At 48.0% G+C, this 13,752-nt stretch overlaps 1 protein-coding gene across 8 annotated transcripts in view; it reads right to left on the bottom strand.

Annotated features, from left to right (window-relative positions):
* The window catches only part of Nav2 (neuron navigator 2), a 654,216-nt gene that overhangs the window by 361,687 nt on the left and 278,777 nt on the right, over positions 1-13,752 (bottom strand). For 4 of the 8 annotated variants that reach the window (XM_031386759.1, XM_031386760.1, XM_031386763.1 and 1 more), the window contains exon 1: positions 2,042-2,760. The exons of 2 other annotated variants lie outside the window; for them this stretch is intronic. In XM_031386759.1, coding sequence (XP_031242619.1) covers positions 2,042-2,299 — 258 coding nt within the window. In that variant the 5' untranslated portion in view covers positions 2,300-2,760. Of the gene's footprint in view, positions 1-2,041; positions 2,761-13,752 lie in introns of those variants that run through there. 2 more of the 8 variants (XM_031386761.1, XM_031386762.1) reach the window with 1 other exon arrangement.

The following is a 13,752-nucleotide window of genomic DNA, read 5'->3' as shown; positions in this document are numbered from 1 at the left end:
AGCCATAATCGAGGGACTTTCTGGAAGGTGAACTTGCACTGTCTGTCACCATGGGGATACCCTGTTCAAAGAAGGTGAAATCCTTTTGCCAAAGCCCCTTTGATGTCAGGGTGGGGCTATGACTGCCTGTTACATAGAAGAGCTCCTAGGAGACTCGGGGACTGGCAAGGAGGGGCCAGCTGGGAAGCCAGGACTGTCCATTGGAAGCCGGCCAGTTTCCTGAGCCATCCATCCAAACCACCCTCGTGATGCAGAGGGCCCATGGAGAGCAAGAAGGGTGGAATGTGGGGTGGTAGGGACAGGGGGGACAGAAGAGAAACGGTGCCTCCAGGGAATAGGGCCAAGTGAGCCTCTCATGGAAATGTCCAAGAGTGAAAAATATATACATATATTTTAATGGAGAGAGTGGTGAATCACCTTCTCCGAGCCTACTCATTGTAATCCTCTACCACTGTTCCTTAACTAAAAGGTCAAATGGGCAATAGCAGGCAGTAGTCTAGCTATGAATGAGCCCAGCACCTGCCTTCTGTTCATTCCTTGGTTCCTCCCCATCGGGCACGAAGGTGTGTGTCACATTCCAGTTGCTGTTCCAAAATACCACCCACTTCACCCCCCACCCCCCAGAGGAAGGAGATGCCCTGGTGCTCACCCTCATTTCAGAGCCCTCTGGACAAGTCCTGTAGCTCTAAGAAAAAGAAGAGAGCACACAGCCTAGCAAAGCCAGGACCCAGGAGCACTGGAGGGAATCTTGCCTTCCCCCCCCACACCATCCGTCAGGGCTGTCAGCTTCCAAAAATGTTCAGCAAGTGCAGCATCAAGAGGGACATGCTGCTGGGTGGGTGTGGGAGCTGGTGTGGGGAGGGGGCCTTCTCTGGCTCTGAGTTCCAGCAGTCTGTCTCTGAACAGCTTCTAGATTCAGCTCCTCCATCAGAAAGGGTAGGAATGTGTTAAGCCTTGGCCTCTGATCAGAGAGGGCTACAGAGAAGTAGGTACCCCAAAAGTCATCTGGTCTGTTGCTGCTTGCCCCCATACCAACTCCAGACTGCTTCCCGTTCTGGCTTCCCGATTCTCCTCTCCTGACTGGGACAGCCACATCAGTCAGGTCAGCCTGTCCCTAAAAGTCCCTGCTGACTGGCAGCCAAGAAAATACAGCATGGCCCTGCTCCCCACTGCCAGAAGGGGGGGGGAGGCAGCAGGGAAGGCAGGAGTCCAAGAGAAACTGATTGGCCCTTAAGGATTTCCTTAAAAGAGATTGCACGGCCAGGGCCTGTCACCCAGCCCAGTAGGGGGATGCTTGCTCTGCCAGCAAAGGTAGAAGTCAACCGTTTCTCCTTCAGCCATTCTCTCACCATCACCTTCCTAATCACCAGAGCCACCAATACTGGCAGCATAGACTACCCAAGAAGGAGGGGCTTAGCTACGGCAGCCATTCTGAGACAGCCAAGCCACCCCAGTCACTAGCTGTAGCAGCTAGCAGTTGGCAGCACCTGGCCAGAATCCCTTCCCTAAATGGGGAGAAGGGGCAGAAACCAGAAACTGGTTATATTCAAGCAAGGAGGAGGGTTAAGTTCAGGGCAACTACTCAGTATCCCTTGTCCTTGGTCGCACAGCTGAGCCAGGTGGTACCCAACCCATCAGGGCACCAGGCCACTCCTTCTCGGGGTTACAACCTGAGTACAGACACACATCACAGCAGCAGATACCGTATCCTTGGGGCCAAGCGCTCAGCACTGATGGCCCTAACAGTTCCAACGTCAGCATGCTCTTTTGAGAGCACCTTCACACCTGCTCCAACCCCATAGAAGCAGCAGCCTGCCAGCAGAGCTCTCCTGGAGAACCTCTGGCACCCTGGCCAGCTAAGGCCCTCCTGGCCACACCCACTGACCAATCTATCCTTCCAATCTGGCAGCATAAGGGGCATGCTTCCTCTCTCCAATCACATTATGGTAGCTTCTCCTCAAATCAGCCGTACCCACCCCCCATGAAGGATCATCTATCACTCCCACCCTGTAATAGTGCCCCAGCACACAGCACTGCTCACCTGGGTATCGAACCCGTTCTCCAGAGAGCTGCTCTTCCGCAACGGGAGCCCCTCCCCCGTCGGCTCCTGCAGCCCCTGCGATTTCAGGGGGATTTGGCTAGTGTAGGCCGTCTTGCTCACCTCTACCTTGCTTCCCAACTTAAGATAGCAGGGCTGAGGACCAGTCCGGGCCGGGGGCACGTGCAGGATGGGCGCGGCGCTGTGCACCGGTTTGGGCAGTCCCGATTTCATTTTGGAGGCTACCAGGATGGCCGGCATCTTCTCCCGGGGCTTTGGCTTTCCCAGCACGTCCCTGGCAGCGGCGGCGGAGGCGACCGCTAAAGGCAGCGCGGGCAGCCGAGCAGGCGCCGGGCCTCGGCCCGCGAGGCGCCCACCAACAGTGGAAGAAAAAAACAAAACCCAAAATCCCCCGGTCGGGGAACTGGGGAAATGCTGGGAGTGCGCCTGCCGGGTGGCGGGCTAGTCACTGCCCTCAGCAGGTCCCACCTGCGCGGATGTCGCAGCGGACGGCCTGTTTAGAAGCTCTGGGCTCTCGAGGAAGGCTGCCTCTGGCAATTCTTCTCCTGGGAAAGCGAGGCGTGGACGCCCATATTAACTTGTCATTGCGTCTCCGAAGTGAGAAAGCTCCTTAGGAAGAGACACCGGCTACGGGGACGCACACGTCGCGCTCTGGAGCCTGCGGGTGTGAACCTTTGAGCAAAAGAGCAGAGGATGGGGAGACGGAGGACGCACCGAGCCCAAGACGTATCCACTACGAGGCGGCTGTCACCCTGCAAACGCGCCGCAGTGTCACCCGCGCCTAGGCAGACTCTGGGCGATCTCCGCAGACAGGTCTGTCTGGGCGTGACAGACGATCACCGATGCTCACAAGCCCCTCGAACACCAAGCACCTGAGCTTCTGAGGCTCTGGCCATGCTCCGTGAGCTCCAGCGCAGCACGGCGATGGTGGCAGGGCGCGGGCACCGGGACGCGCAGCTGGCCAGGCTGGCTGCGCTGCGCTAAGCTGAGCTCCGGGGAAGGCAGCGCGGGCTGCAGGGTTGGACGCAGGGGAGGACCGGCTGCGGCGCGCGCTGACAGCCCGGGCCGTTCCCGCGCTCCCATTGGTTCACGGCGGACCAATCCGCGGTCGCGACTCGCACTGCAAGGGGGCGTGGCCTCAACTCCGCTGGGCCGCCGCCGAAACTCTGGGGCCGCGCTTGGCCGCAAGTACAAAGCGAGCTGGTGGCCACTCTGCGGCATGGCCCCGGCGCGCGCCTCCCCGCGGGCCGACACCCCTGCGTCCCCGGAGCGGCCTTTGAAAACGCCGTTGGGTTGCAGATTCCCGCCTCCCTCCACCCCCTGGCATGTGTCGGGGAAATCGGTTTCTCTTTTTCAAATCGCTCGGGTCATCTCAACGGTTTGAGGGTTCCGGAGGCACGCCCCAACCTCTCTGCACCTCCATTGGGAATGATAGGGCGGGTCTCCTTGTCCACTGCCTGAAGGACAATCCAGCCATTTCTTCTTTCCGGGTGGGCTCGGGGGCGTCCCAACAGCTTCCTTTGCGACATTCAAAGGTTGCACGTTGTACTTAAGTATTTGAAGTATTTATAGGCTGATACAATGGCCCGGGAAGCTTCGTGCCCCAAGACAGCTCCTCCTTGCCACCTACCACAGACTGTAATTAGAGTGGCTTGGTGACCCGGGCAGGCTGAGGCTAAACCCGCCCTGGTTTCATGGTTTCATGCAGGCCTGCCTGACAGGCTATGCCTAGGACATGCCAAGCTCACAGGTTCCTCCACTTGGAATCGCTGGAGGGTCCCTTTCTCTCTCTGACTAAGGATCTGAGGGCTGAAGGGGAAATAGAAAGTGCAGACAGGTTGCCTTGGGGCTGAACTTCAAGGACACCCACCCTAGAGAGCAGGTTGGATTTGAATTGCGAAGATTCTCCATCTTTATAGACCTTCTAACACTGTGAGTGTCTCATGCAAGTCAAGTGGAGGTCTGAGTACATTTCCCTAAAGGCACTGCCCAGCTAAATGAGATAGTGTCTGGCAGTGTAGGGGACCAGAAAAAAAAAACTGTCTTTATTATTAATGAACTTATTGAATATGTCCCACTGTCATCTCTTTAAGCCACTTTTCTGTGTCTAGGACAGATGTTGTCACTTTATTCCTATCCTACAGCCTGATGTTGTAACATCCATAGGGTTGAATTTCAATCATCCTGATGCTATTGACTGTATCACTCTCAAACTTACCTGGCAAAACTCTAATGTGGCCAGGAATGGGGGTGTAAGCCTGTAATTTCTGCTACTTCAGAGGTCGAGACAGGAGGATCCCAGCTTGAGGGCAATTTAATGAGCCTCTTTGTCCAAATAAAGACTGGAGATGTAGCTCAGTGATGGGGAGTTTGCTTGCTTTGCGTACGCCGGAATCGGATTTCAGTGCTCAATACTGTAAGTAAACACCCAGTCCTCCACTGGTTCTAGGCAGAGGAGCCTTTGGGAGGTTGTAAGGGAGGAGTCCTGACATGACTGAGGGAGGAGTCCTCATGATGGGACCAATGCCACGTTAGGATGAAGATAGACAGATGCCTTCTGACTGTACAAGGGCAGCCTTTCTGAATCCACAGAAAGCCCAGCCCTAGAAAAGAATCTGATCTCCAGCCTCTAGGCTGAGGGGAAAGGGACATTTGTTGTTAAAAGTTGTCCTTTTCGTTAGTAACTTAAACTAAGACCCCAGTCAGAAGTGAAAGTTCAGTTTTAAAACAGCCCCTGGAGTGTTGAGATGTGAGACGGTACTCTCTGCTTCCATATCTTCCAGCGTGTTTGCAGGTCCTTTCTACCCTAGCTAGGGGAGATGCAAATAGCCTGTTTTAGCTCTTCATCCTGCTCTCTGAAATTAAATCAAAGGTTTGTCCCTATCGTGTTATAGTCTGCCCTCGTCCATCTGGACAGTCTCCTAGGCTAGTATCTTGCTCTATTTAATGTATTTATTGTTTCAAGCATTCTCTTCTAAAGGAATAAATGTTTGGAAGAGCCGTATTTTGACTTTCATGAGATTCTGTCAGAAGCAAGCAAAACGCTATGGACTGAAAAGCTACCCAGATTGTTACTGAAGGAATAAGTGATGGGTTGCCTTTTAGTAGGAATACTATGAGAAAGGGTTATGGTACTCTCCTCCTTGACCTCTGGTTCTCACAGCTGCATGAGAAGTTGTAGAAGGGCATTGCTATTAGGCATTGTGGAACTATTCCCAAATATCTGCAGAGCTTAGGCACAGAGGATGTCCAAGGTCTAGTCCCCAGGGCAGTCCAGAAAACCTGTAACACTTTTTGATGTACTCCACCCAATCCCATCCTACAGAATGAAAATTCCTAGAAGGTAAGGGGCAGGTGAAGACAATCTATGTTTAAAACAGTGCTTAATGAGGGACTTTGATCGTGCACTAAGGCTGAGAATTCGAGCCAAGGGAAGTGTGCATTCAGTGTACTTCCAGGACCCCCTAAGCCTTCATATGTGTGAGAACTGTAAATGCCAATTCAATAGGTCTCCAAAAAGCTGAGATGCTGCCTTCCAAACAAACTCTCTGGTGATGAATGCCTCTGCTGGGAGTCTGGAGATCCACACTGTAAGCTGTAAAGTTAGGCCACTGTCAGCAGCGGTGACAGGGCCCAACAGAAGTTAAGTGGCTTTCACAACACTTCTGAAAAGATTCTCGGGGTGCATCCAACTAGCAGCCCAGTCCATTGGTAAAGTATGACACAGACACAGACACAGAACTGGTGTTTGTCATTAAGAAAAAAAGGTTCCTAGTTAAAATTGGCACCAAAGCCACTGGGGCGCAGGGGGCGAGGGAGGTTCCGAGAGTGTCAGATATGTGCAAATATAATAACAGTACATTCTTTGCTTTGAATTAAAAACACTTATAGGCTTACTCAATGCGTAAAGTGTCTTACAAGCATGAGGACCTAAGTTCCCTCTCCTGTTAAAACGAAAAGTGGGTGTTTCACACCCATCTGCACATGCCTGTGTCCTTGCACACTCCAAAGCACTCACCAGATAGTCTTTGAAGGTCTCTGATTTCTAAATTGAAGTTGCCCACCTTCTCCTCAGGCTTCCAAGTGTTTCTCCTCATCTCTTTAATAATTTTAGCCGTTCTTCCCTGAACAGTTTCATCTCCCTTTTCTCCCTCTTTTCACTTTTCCTACTTACACTAAAAATCTGTATCATCCAAACTAGACAAGCGAGAAAAACAGCAAATGGCAAGCAAACTGAGATAATTACAACATTTCCTATTTAAGTCAGATTGTGGTCCGTTAACAAAAATATTCTGCAAGTATACTGACTGTTTCCATGTGGATACTATGTTAACATGAAAAAAAAAGTAACTTTAAATCAATGTCATTAGCAAGCACTGGTAGCTAAAAGAGTCAGTAGTTCAGAGAACAGCAAGCTGTTCTGGAAAAAAAATTCCAGATTTTAAAGCACATTTGTCCATTTTTATTACATGTGGTACAGACGAAGATGCAGACAGACGAAGATGCAGACCTGAAGTAGGCCGAGTTGTAAACCCAGCATTAACAATGCCTCTTTCTTTGTCCTCTGACTCTAAACTTTCGAATCACCCAACTGTCAGCAACTTTTTGAAACTTACCACCAAAGCTCTCAGGACCACTGGAGTTTGGCTGTCCCAAACAGTTTGGGGCAGGGTCCATCCTCCAATCAGGAAGCAGCAATGGTGCCCCTCCCTCTATGATCCTCAACATCAGCCACTGTCAGCTAAGTGGGGATGGGGCTTCAGGGATGACCTGTAAATGACCAGCCTCATCAACCCATCCTTCATGCATTACAGACTCCATCTGCCTGACCTCCCAAGAAGACAGTTCTTAAACTCCAGCCTGTCATGGGGGAAAATGCAAGAGAGTCAGCTGCCCCTGCAGACCCTCTGTTACAGAGGAGAAAGAAAAACGATGCATTGCTCTAAAAGGTTGTACAAAGTAAAACATTTCATGAGCCTATTTGGGAGTAAAAGAAAAAATAAAACCACCCCAAAAAGCATTAGTTTATTTGAGAAAGTGTGCTTGTTCCTAGTTTCCTAAGGCATTAAGTGTCAATTTAGGACATGTATTCAGAGATGGCACAAATACCCACTTTCAGTAGTAGTTGAGGTAAAAGCTCATTCTAGACTGTGGAGACCCAGACCTTCAGAAACACTGCCTATCTACGGTTAGACAGTACTGTCTTCTGAGCTGAATAACTGTCGTCTTTGTAAGACCAGCTGTATCTGCTTGCAAAAGATCGTCACAGCTGGGCTTGTTAACTCTTGGCAGACTCATTGAAGGAAGTGGGGTAGGGTGGGTCATTGGGCCTTCACCTGAGCATCTAGCCAGGCATCCCAGCTTATCACCTGCAGTTTCCTAGTTTTGCACTCGGTCTCAGGGACCCTGGGGAGAGGTAGATCATAGGATCTTGGAAAGACTAGAGGAAGAGAAAAAGTGCAGTCTACACAACCATGGACTGGTTGTAGATGTTCCAGTTGTGGCTGCCTTAAGGTCTCAATGCCCCTGCCCATAACCACTCACCCATGTCCTCTAAGTAAGCTTAATAGACTCACTGGTTCCCTGGGATGAACTCTGGTGGAATTAAACCATTTTTTTTTTTTTAAAAACCTTAGGACATTACAAAGAAGGTGTAGACATTGCTTAATTGCCTCCCCTCTCCCCCAGGGAGAGAATTCTTGCAATATCCATTCCCCCTACCCAATGGACTTCTTCTAATCTCTTGTGTCCTTCCAGCAAGGGGTCTGATTATAAATCAGTGCATACCACAGTATCTCTGTTTTTTTTTGTTTTGTTTTGTCTTGTTTTGTTTTTTTGAGAGCCAGAGACTGAGATTCCCCTGCCTGCAGGTGTTGGCATTGTGTGAACATGAGGCCTGGACTAAAAGTTAAACATCTAGCAAAACATTGGTTGATCAGTGTCTCAGTCATTAACCCAGAGATCAACCATTTCAACACTCTGTCCCGAGTATAGGACCACAGGGCTGTTGTCCTTTTGCCTGGGGACTACTTTCTCACAAGTGAAGATGCGGAGAGCTGCCTGTCAGTGTAGTAAGGGAAACACACTGGGAAATAGATAAATGATAAATAGCATAGCCAATGCTGCAGTAGAAGCCGTGCAAAGTAAACCACTATGAGCTGGGCACAGGGAAGGTCATCTAGTCATGGGATTATCTGGCGTGCCCGTTAGTTTTCCAACAACAATGATAAAAGGTGTACCAGACATATTTTTTTGTTTTGTTTGTTTGTTTGTCTTACTTTGTAAGATCTTGGTCTCTTTACTGCCTTGCTATATCCAGGAAGGTGTTTGTCTTCCTTGTGTGTTGCTTCATTCTACAGAGGATTTCTACAAAGCCCGCATTCGATGAAACAGTGGCAAAAAGCAAACAAGAATTAGTATAATCACCATAGAAAGCGTATCTTACTAAAAAACATAGACTGTGGCCTCCTGTAGGCTGGAGAAGGCTGTCTAAATAAGTCACACCAGTGGGAACATAAACCACATATTGCTTCCTCCCGGATGCCAGCACTGGTGAACCACAAGAGGATGAGATGTCACATTCGCTGGATCCAGGCTGCTCGAGAGCAAGCCCCTGGGTGCATGGCTTTCGCGACTACTGAGTGTCTTGTCATCTGACAAATGGCTGGACATCTGAAGAGAGACCCTGATCACAGGGGTCAAACCTTTGTCTTGTGAATCCTGAGTAAGAACAAGACTATTCTCTGACATTTTGTGGGAGGGGGCCCTTGGGGACGGAGTGAGCCAGAGCAAAGTGGGCACTCCCGATTGAAGTGTTTCCCAGTATTCTGTCACTGTGACAAATACTTGAGATAAGGCAACTTAAAGTAAATTGTTGTTCCAGCTCATGGTTTTGAATGCTTCTATCAGTGGTGCCTTGGTCCTGATGCTTTGGGTTTAGGGTAGCAGAGAACATCATCACACCAAGGGTGGAGGGTCAACCCTGGTCACAGTGGCCGAGAAGCAATGACTGAGACTAATGTCCCAGTTTCTTTAGTGACCTGACTCCCTTCCAGCAGGTCCCCACCTTTGAAGGTCTGTGCCCTGTCAGTAGTGGCACAGGCTGGAGATGAAGGCCATAGTTCACATCCTTTGTCCCACACCACAAAGTGAAGTCCTGTTACTCAACTGTTACTCTTGAGTGACTAGATTTTTCCTTCAATCTTGGGGAAACTATAACCCATATACATGTAAATGCCTTAAAGAAAACTATTATTTTGTAAGCTAATTTAAAACAAATTAAAGAGAACTATAAACAAAGATCCATATGTGGAATCTGGGTTTGTTTAGGAGCAGAAGGATAAGAATAGAGGAAAAGAAACAGACCCAAGACCAGCCTGCTTCTGATGGGAACAGGAATTCTGGCTTAGGGATGCCAAGAGATGAACTTGGGCAATAGCTGAGGCTGCACTCAAAGGCTGTTCAGGAAGCCAACTTGAAGAAAGAAGCTTCTAATTGGTCCAGATCTGGGTTGATCTCATCTACAAGCTTTTTTGTTGCTTTTTAAGTTTTAATTTCCCACATGCTTTTTTACAGTTACTCTTACAGATAAGGAAAAGAATATATAATCAGTTGAGAGGCCTAGTTAAATCAGTTTCAAACTGCTTTTATGTTGTTGTTGTTGGTTTGGTTGGTTGTTTTTTGTTTGTTTGTTGTTGTTGTTGTTTTGTTTTTGCTGACATAGGGTCTCATGTAGCCCAGGTTGGCTTTGAACTCACTATGCAGCTGAGGATGATCTTGAACTTCTGATTTTCCTGCCTCTACCTCCCAGGTCTGAGATGCAGGGGTGCATCCTCCCCACCAGTTTTCATGTAACACGGGAGATCAAACCCAGAGCTTCATGCGTTCCAGGCAAGCACTCTACCAAGTTAGCTGTGCCCTTGACCTTCAAACTGGTCTTTTAGCAAATTGCTCCTTCTTTTTATATTGCCTATTCTTCCCACACATCAGTCTCTATAACCAGAGTGGCCTCATTAATGATGCTGATATTAATAAGAACTATAATCTGTGAACCTGCTCTTTACTCCATGCCTGGAACCATAGTCAGCACTGTATGCATATTCTCTCTGGTTTTCCCACCATCCCTGTGGGATGAATGGCTATTGTTATTTTCATTTATAGAAGAGGAAACGGGCCCAGAGATGGTCTAGCTTCTCCCCTAAGACACCACAGCTAGCTGAGTAGATTGAAATCAGCCCAAGTGCTTGAACTCTGAACACCGGGCAATTCACTATGGAGGCATAACCATGAGATATGGACATCAAAGGCAAGCTCACAGTGCCCTGCTCCTAATGTGTGCGTGCCCTCATGGCGCTCCCTTACATGGAACAGTTCCCATAGCACCTTGCAGCTGAAAAATTAGACTAGAAGTTCAAGTAACTACCCAGGTTGTAAAGGACAGAGTCCTTGTTATTTTAAATTTTATTTTATTTTATTTTATGTGTCTGGGTATTTTTGCTTGCATGTATATCTATGTACTACATGTGTGTCTGATGCTCACAGAAGCCAGAAGAAGTTGTCAGGTTCCATGAAATGTATGAACCGCTAGGTGGATGCTGGGAATTGAACTGGAGTCTTCTGAAAGAGTAGACAGTGCTCCCAAGCTATCTCTCCAGCCCAAGGACAGAAATCTTAAAGGTGAGACAAGAAATGAGCACCAGGCAAGGGGGCCCTTTGAGAGGTGCTCAGTCTCTGAAACGAAGCTTCTTGCTACTGTTCAATGAGGGGTAAAGATAGCTTGGACCAGGTTCTTTAAATATGAAGCCTGACAGTCACTGAGAGAGTATTAAAGGAATGGGCCCTATGTCCTGCCAGGATGCCTAGCATCCTGACTCTGGGTTCTACATTGGAAACAAACCCTCAAGTGACTTGGGATCAGCCATTCCTTGTTCTCAAGATGGAACCTTGGCCATACATTATAGCCCTTGTGGTGGTTTGAGTAGGCCTAGCCCAAGGAGTGGCACTATTTGGAGGTGTGGCCTTGTTGGAGAAGGTGTGGCCTTATTGGAGTAGGTGTGGCACCATGAGTGTGGGTTTCAAAACCCTCATCCTAACTGGAAGTCAATATTCTTCTAGCAGCCTTCAGATGAAGATGTAGAACTCTCGGCTCCTCCATGCATAAAGGAAGCTGGTTACTCTGTAGTGTGGCCCAGGCATTGTCATGATGATAAGGTCTTCCAGGTGTAGACATACTGGAAAGTGCTGCTGTAAAAGTGGTTGGGGAACCAGGGACATAGCTCAAGGGCTGAGCACTTGCTAATAAACGCAAAGTCCCAGGTTCAGTTCCCAGTACCATCAAAGGCAAAACAACAAAATGGAGACTGGAGTGGGGAGTGGGGCATGAGTGTGAACAGAGCACATTGTATGCTTGTGACGCTTTATATTGACAGTTTGATGGGCTCTAGAATCATCTTGGAGACAAGTTTCTGGGCATGTACATGAAAGATTTTCTAGACTAGATTAGTTGAAGTAGAAAGACCCACCCTAAATGTGGGCTGCACCATTGCATGGGCTGAAGCTCCAGACTGCATTAGAAGGCGGTAGTGAACTGAGCACCAGCATCCATCTCTCTCTCTCCTTCCTGACCTCAGTCAGTGTGCCCAGCTGCCACACTCTCTTGCTCTTATGCTTTCCCTGAGGGATGGACTGTGCCCCCCTTGAACTCTGAGCCAATGAATATTCCTCCCCTTTAAGCTGCTTTTTGTCAGGCCAAAGAAAACTCCTCCCCTTTAAGTTGCTTTTTGGTCACGGCAATGAGAAAAGTAACTAGTACAATACATGAATGAAAATGTCACGGAGAAATCCATCATTTTGTGCAGTTATTATACGCTATTAAAAAGGAGAAAGATGCTACAAAGGCTTTATTCTCATGACATTTCACAGTAGGGGAGTGGTAGTATTGAAAGCTGGATAATTTTAATTAGTGTTAAAAAGGCAACCTGGAAAGCCCCAGGGTTTCTGCTACTTCCTGATGAGATTCGTTTCCAGACAGAAGACACTCAGCCAGAAGTAGCCTGTGTAACTGAGGGCAGCCACTGTGGCACCATGCAGCCTGTGGTTGCTATGTTCTCACTGCTCACAAGGTAGCAGGCTTCACTCCTCCTCCTCCTTCTCCTTTTCCTCATCTTTGACCATGCTTCCTGTCTGGTTACTGCTGCCCTCCTGGTAGCCGGTCTCCTCACCCTTTGACTATACCCCTGGCAGAAGTATTGGCCAGTATTGCATCTCATGGATCAGGAAAGGCCAATGTGTGACCTCCAGGGATACTGGAGGGAGCCCAGGCAACAGGACTCTGAGATGACTTGCTAAGTTAACTGCTGGGTGAGAGCCATGCTGACAGAAGGGCCTGCTGGTGGAGAAAAAAAAAAAAGTCTCTGCAGAGTGTAACTTTTAAAAATTTAGAGTTTTGAAACACACTTTGTGATTCTTTCCTTTATTTAAAATCCTAGAGTCATCCTCTTGTTATTTGTATTCTATTAGCTTACTTAATAAGTAAAGTATTAGGAATGCCTAAATTGCCTGATTGTTTATATGGGAATAATTATGTTTATAAAAAGAAAGGATAGAGAGGGAGGACTTATATCCAGCCGTTATAAAGAGGTTACTTCTGAGATGTGAGTTAAGGCTCTGTTATTTATTATTTATATCATTCTTCCAAAGGCTCTGAGTTATGGGGTGACTTTTAAGAACTTCCCAGTGGATTATCTGTGTTTTTCTAATATATTTGTTCGAAACTTTCATTTATGTAAGGAACACTCAGCAAGCCATATCCTAAACCAACCAATTGTGCCAGTGTTGGCCTTGGTGATGCATGCACAGCTGGCTCTGATTCGTCTCTGCCTTCTGCCTTTTCAGGGAGCCACTTTCCCAACCCAAATTAAGCAAAGCAACAAAACACTGTGGCAGTTGTCCATGTAACAAGGTTACTGATAAGGTTTCTGTAAGACACAGGTCGACTTGTTCTAAAGGCCTTGTCGAAAGTGGTTCTGGGAGCAATTTTTCTTTTTCTTTCTTCCTCTTTCCCTTTTATCATCCTCTTCTTCATCCTCCTCCTCCTCTCTTCCTTCTACCTTCTCATCTTTATTCTTGAAACAAAGCCTCACTATGTAGTCCAGACTGGCCTCAAACTCCCAGTCTTCCTACTGCAGTATCACCAATTGATTCGTACAGACGCTACCAAGCTTGGCCCTAACAGAATCATTCTCTTCAGAAGTTCCAGGACTAGAGAAGCACTAGAAATAATTCTAGTCTCTCTAGAAATAATTGCCTGTGACCTCAAGGATGCTGGCCACAGGAGAGAGATAACAGCAAGGATGGTGAGTCCAGAATGCCTGAGATAACGGGGCGTATGTGGAAAGGAATCGTTACCATTGCCCTTGGCCAAGTTCCAGGCTAGTCTAAAACTTGTCAACAAAACAGAGACACCCATGAAGATCTTTGCACTCCAAGATCGGCTCAAGCTGTGTGAAGATTCAAGATCACAAACAGCTGCGTCGATTTCCGCTCCCTTTCCAAATGTAAGACAAATAAAATCCTGGAGCTTGACTGGGGGTGGGGGTAGAAGGAAGAACAAACACACATGGCTTGTCTTTTATATTTTGGCTTAGAAAGACATTGTTTTACAGACCAGGGTGGGCATGATAGTATTAAATTGT

Source organism: Mastomys coucha, unplaced genomic scaffold (assembly GCF_008632895.1).
Source record: "Mastomys coucha isolate ucsf_1 unplaced genomic scaffold, UCSF_Mcou_1 pScaffold21, whole genome shotgun sequence".
In the NCBI taxonomy this organism is placed as follows: domain Eukaryota; kingdom Metazoa; phylum Chordata; class Mammalia; order Rodentia; family Muridae; genus Mastomys; species Mastomys coucha.
The sequence above is the reverse complement of the archived record's forward strand: the minus strand, read 5'-3'. Positions and strand labels throughout refer to the sequence as shown.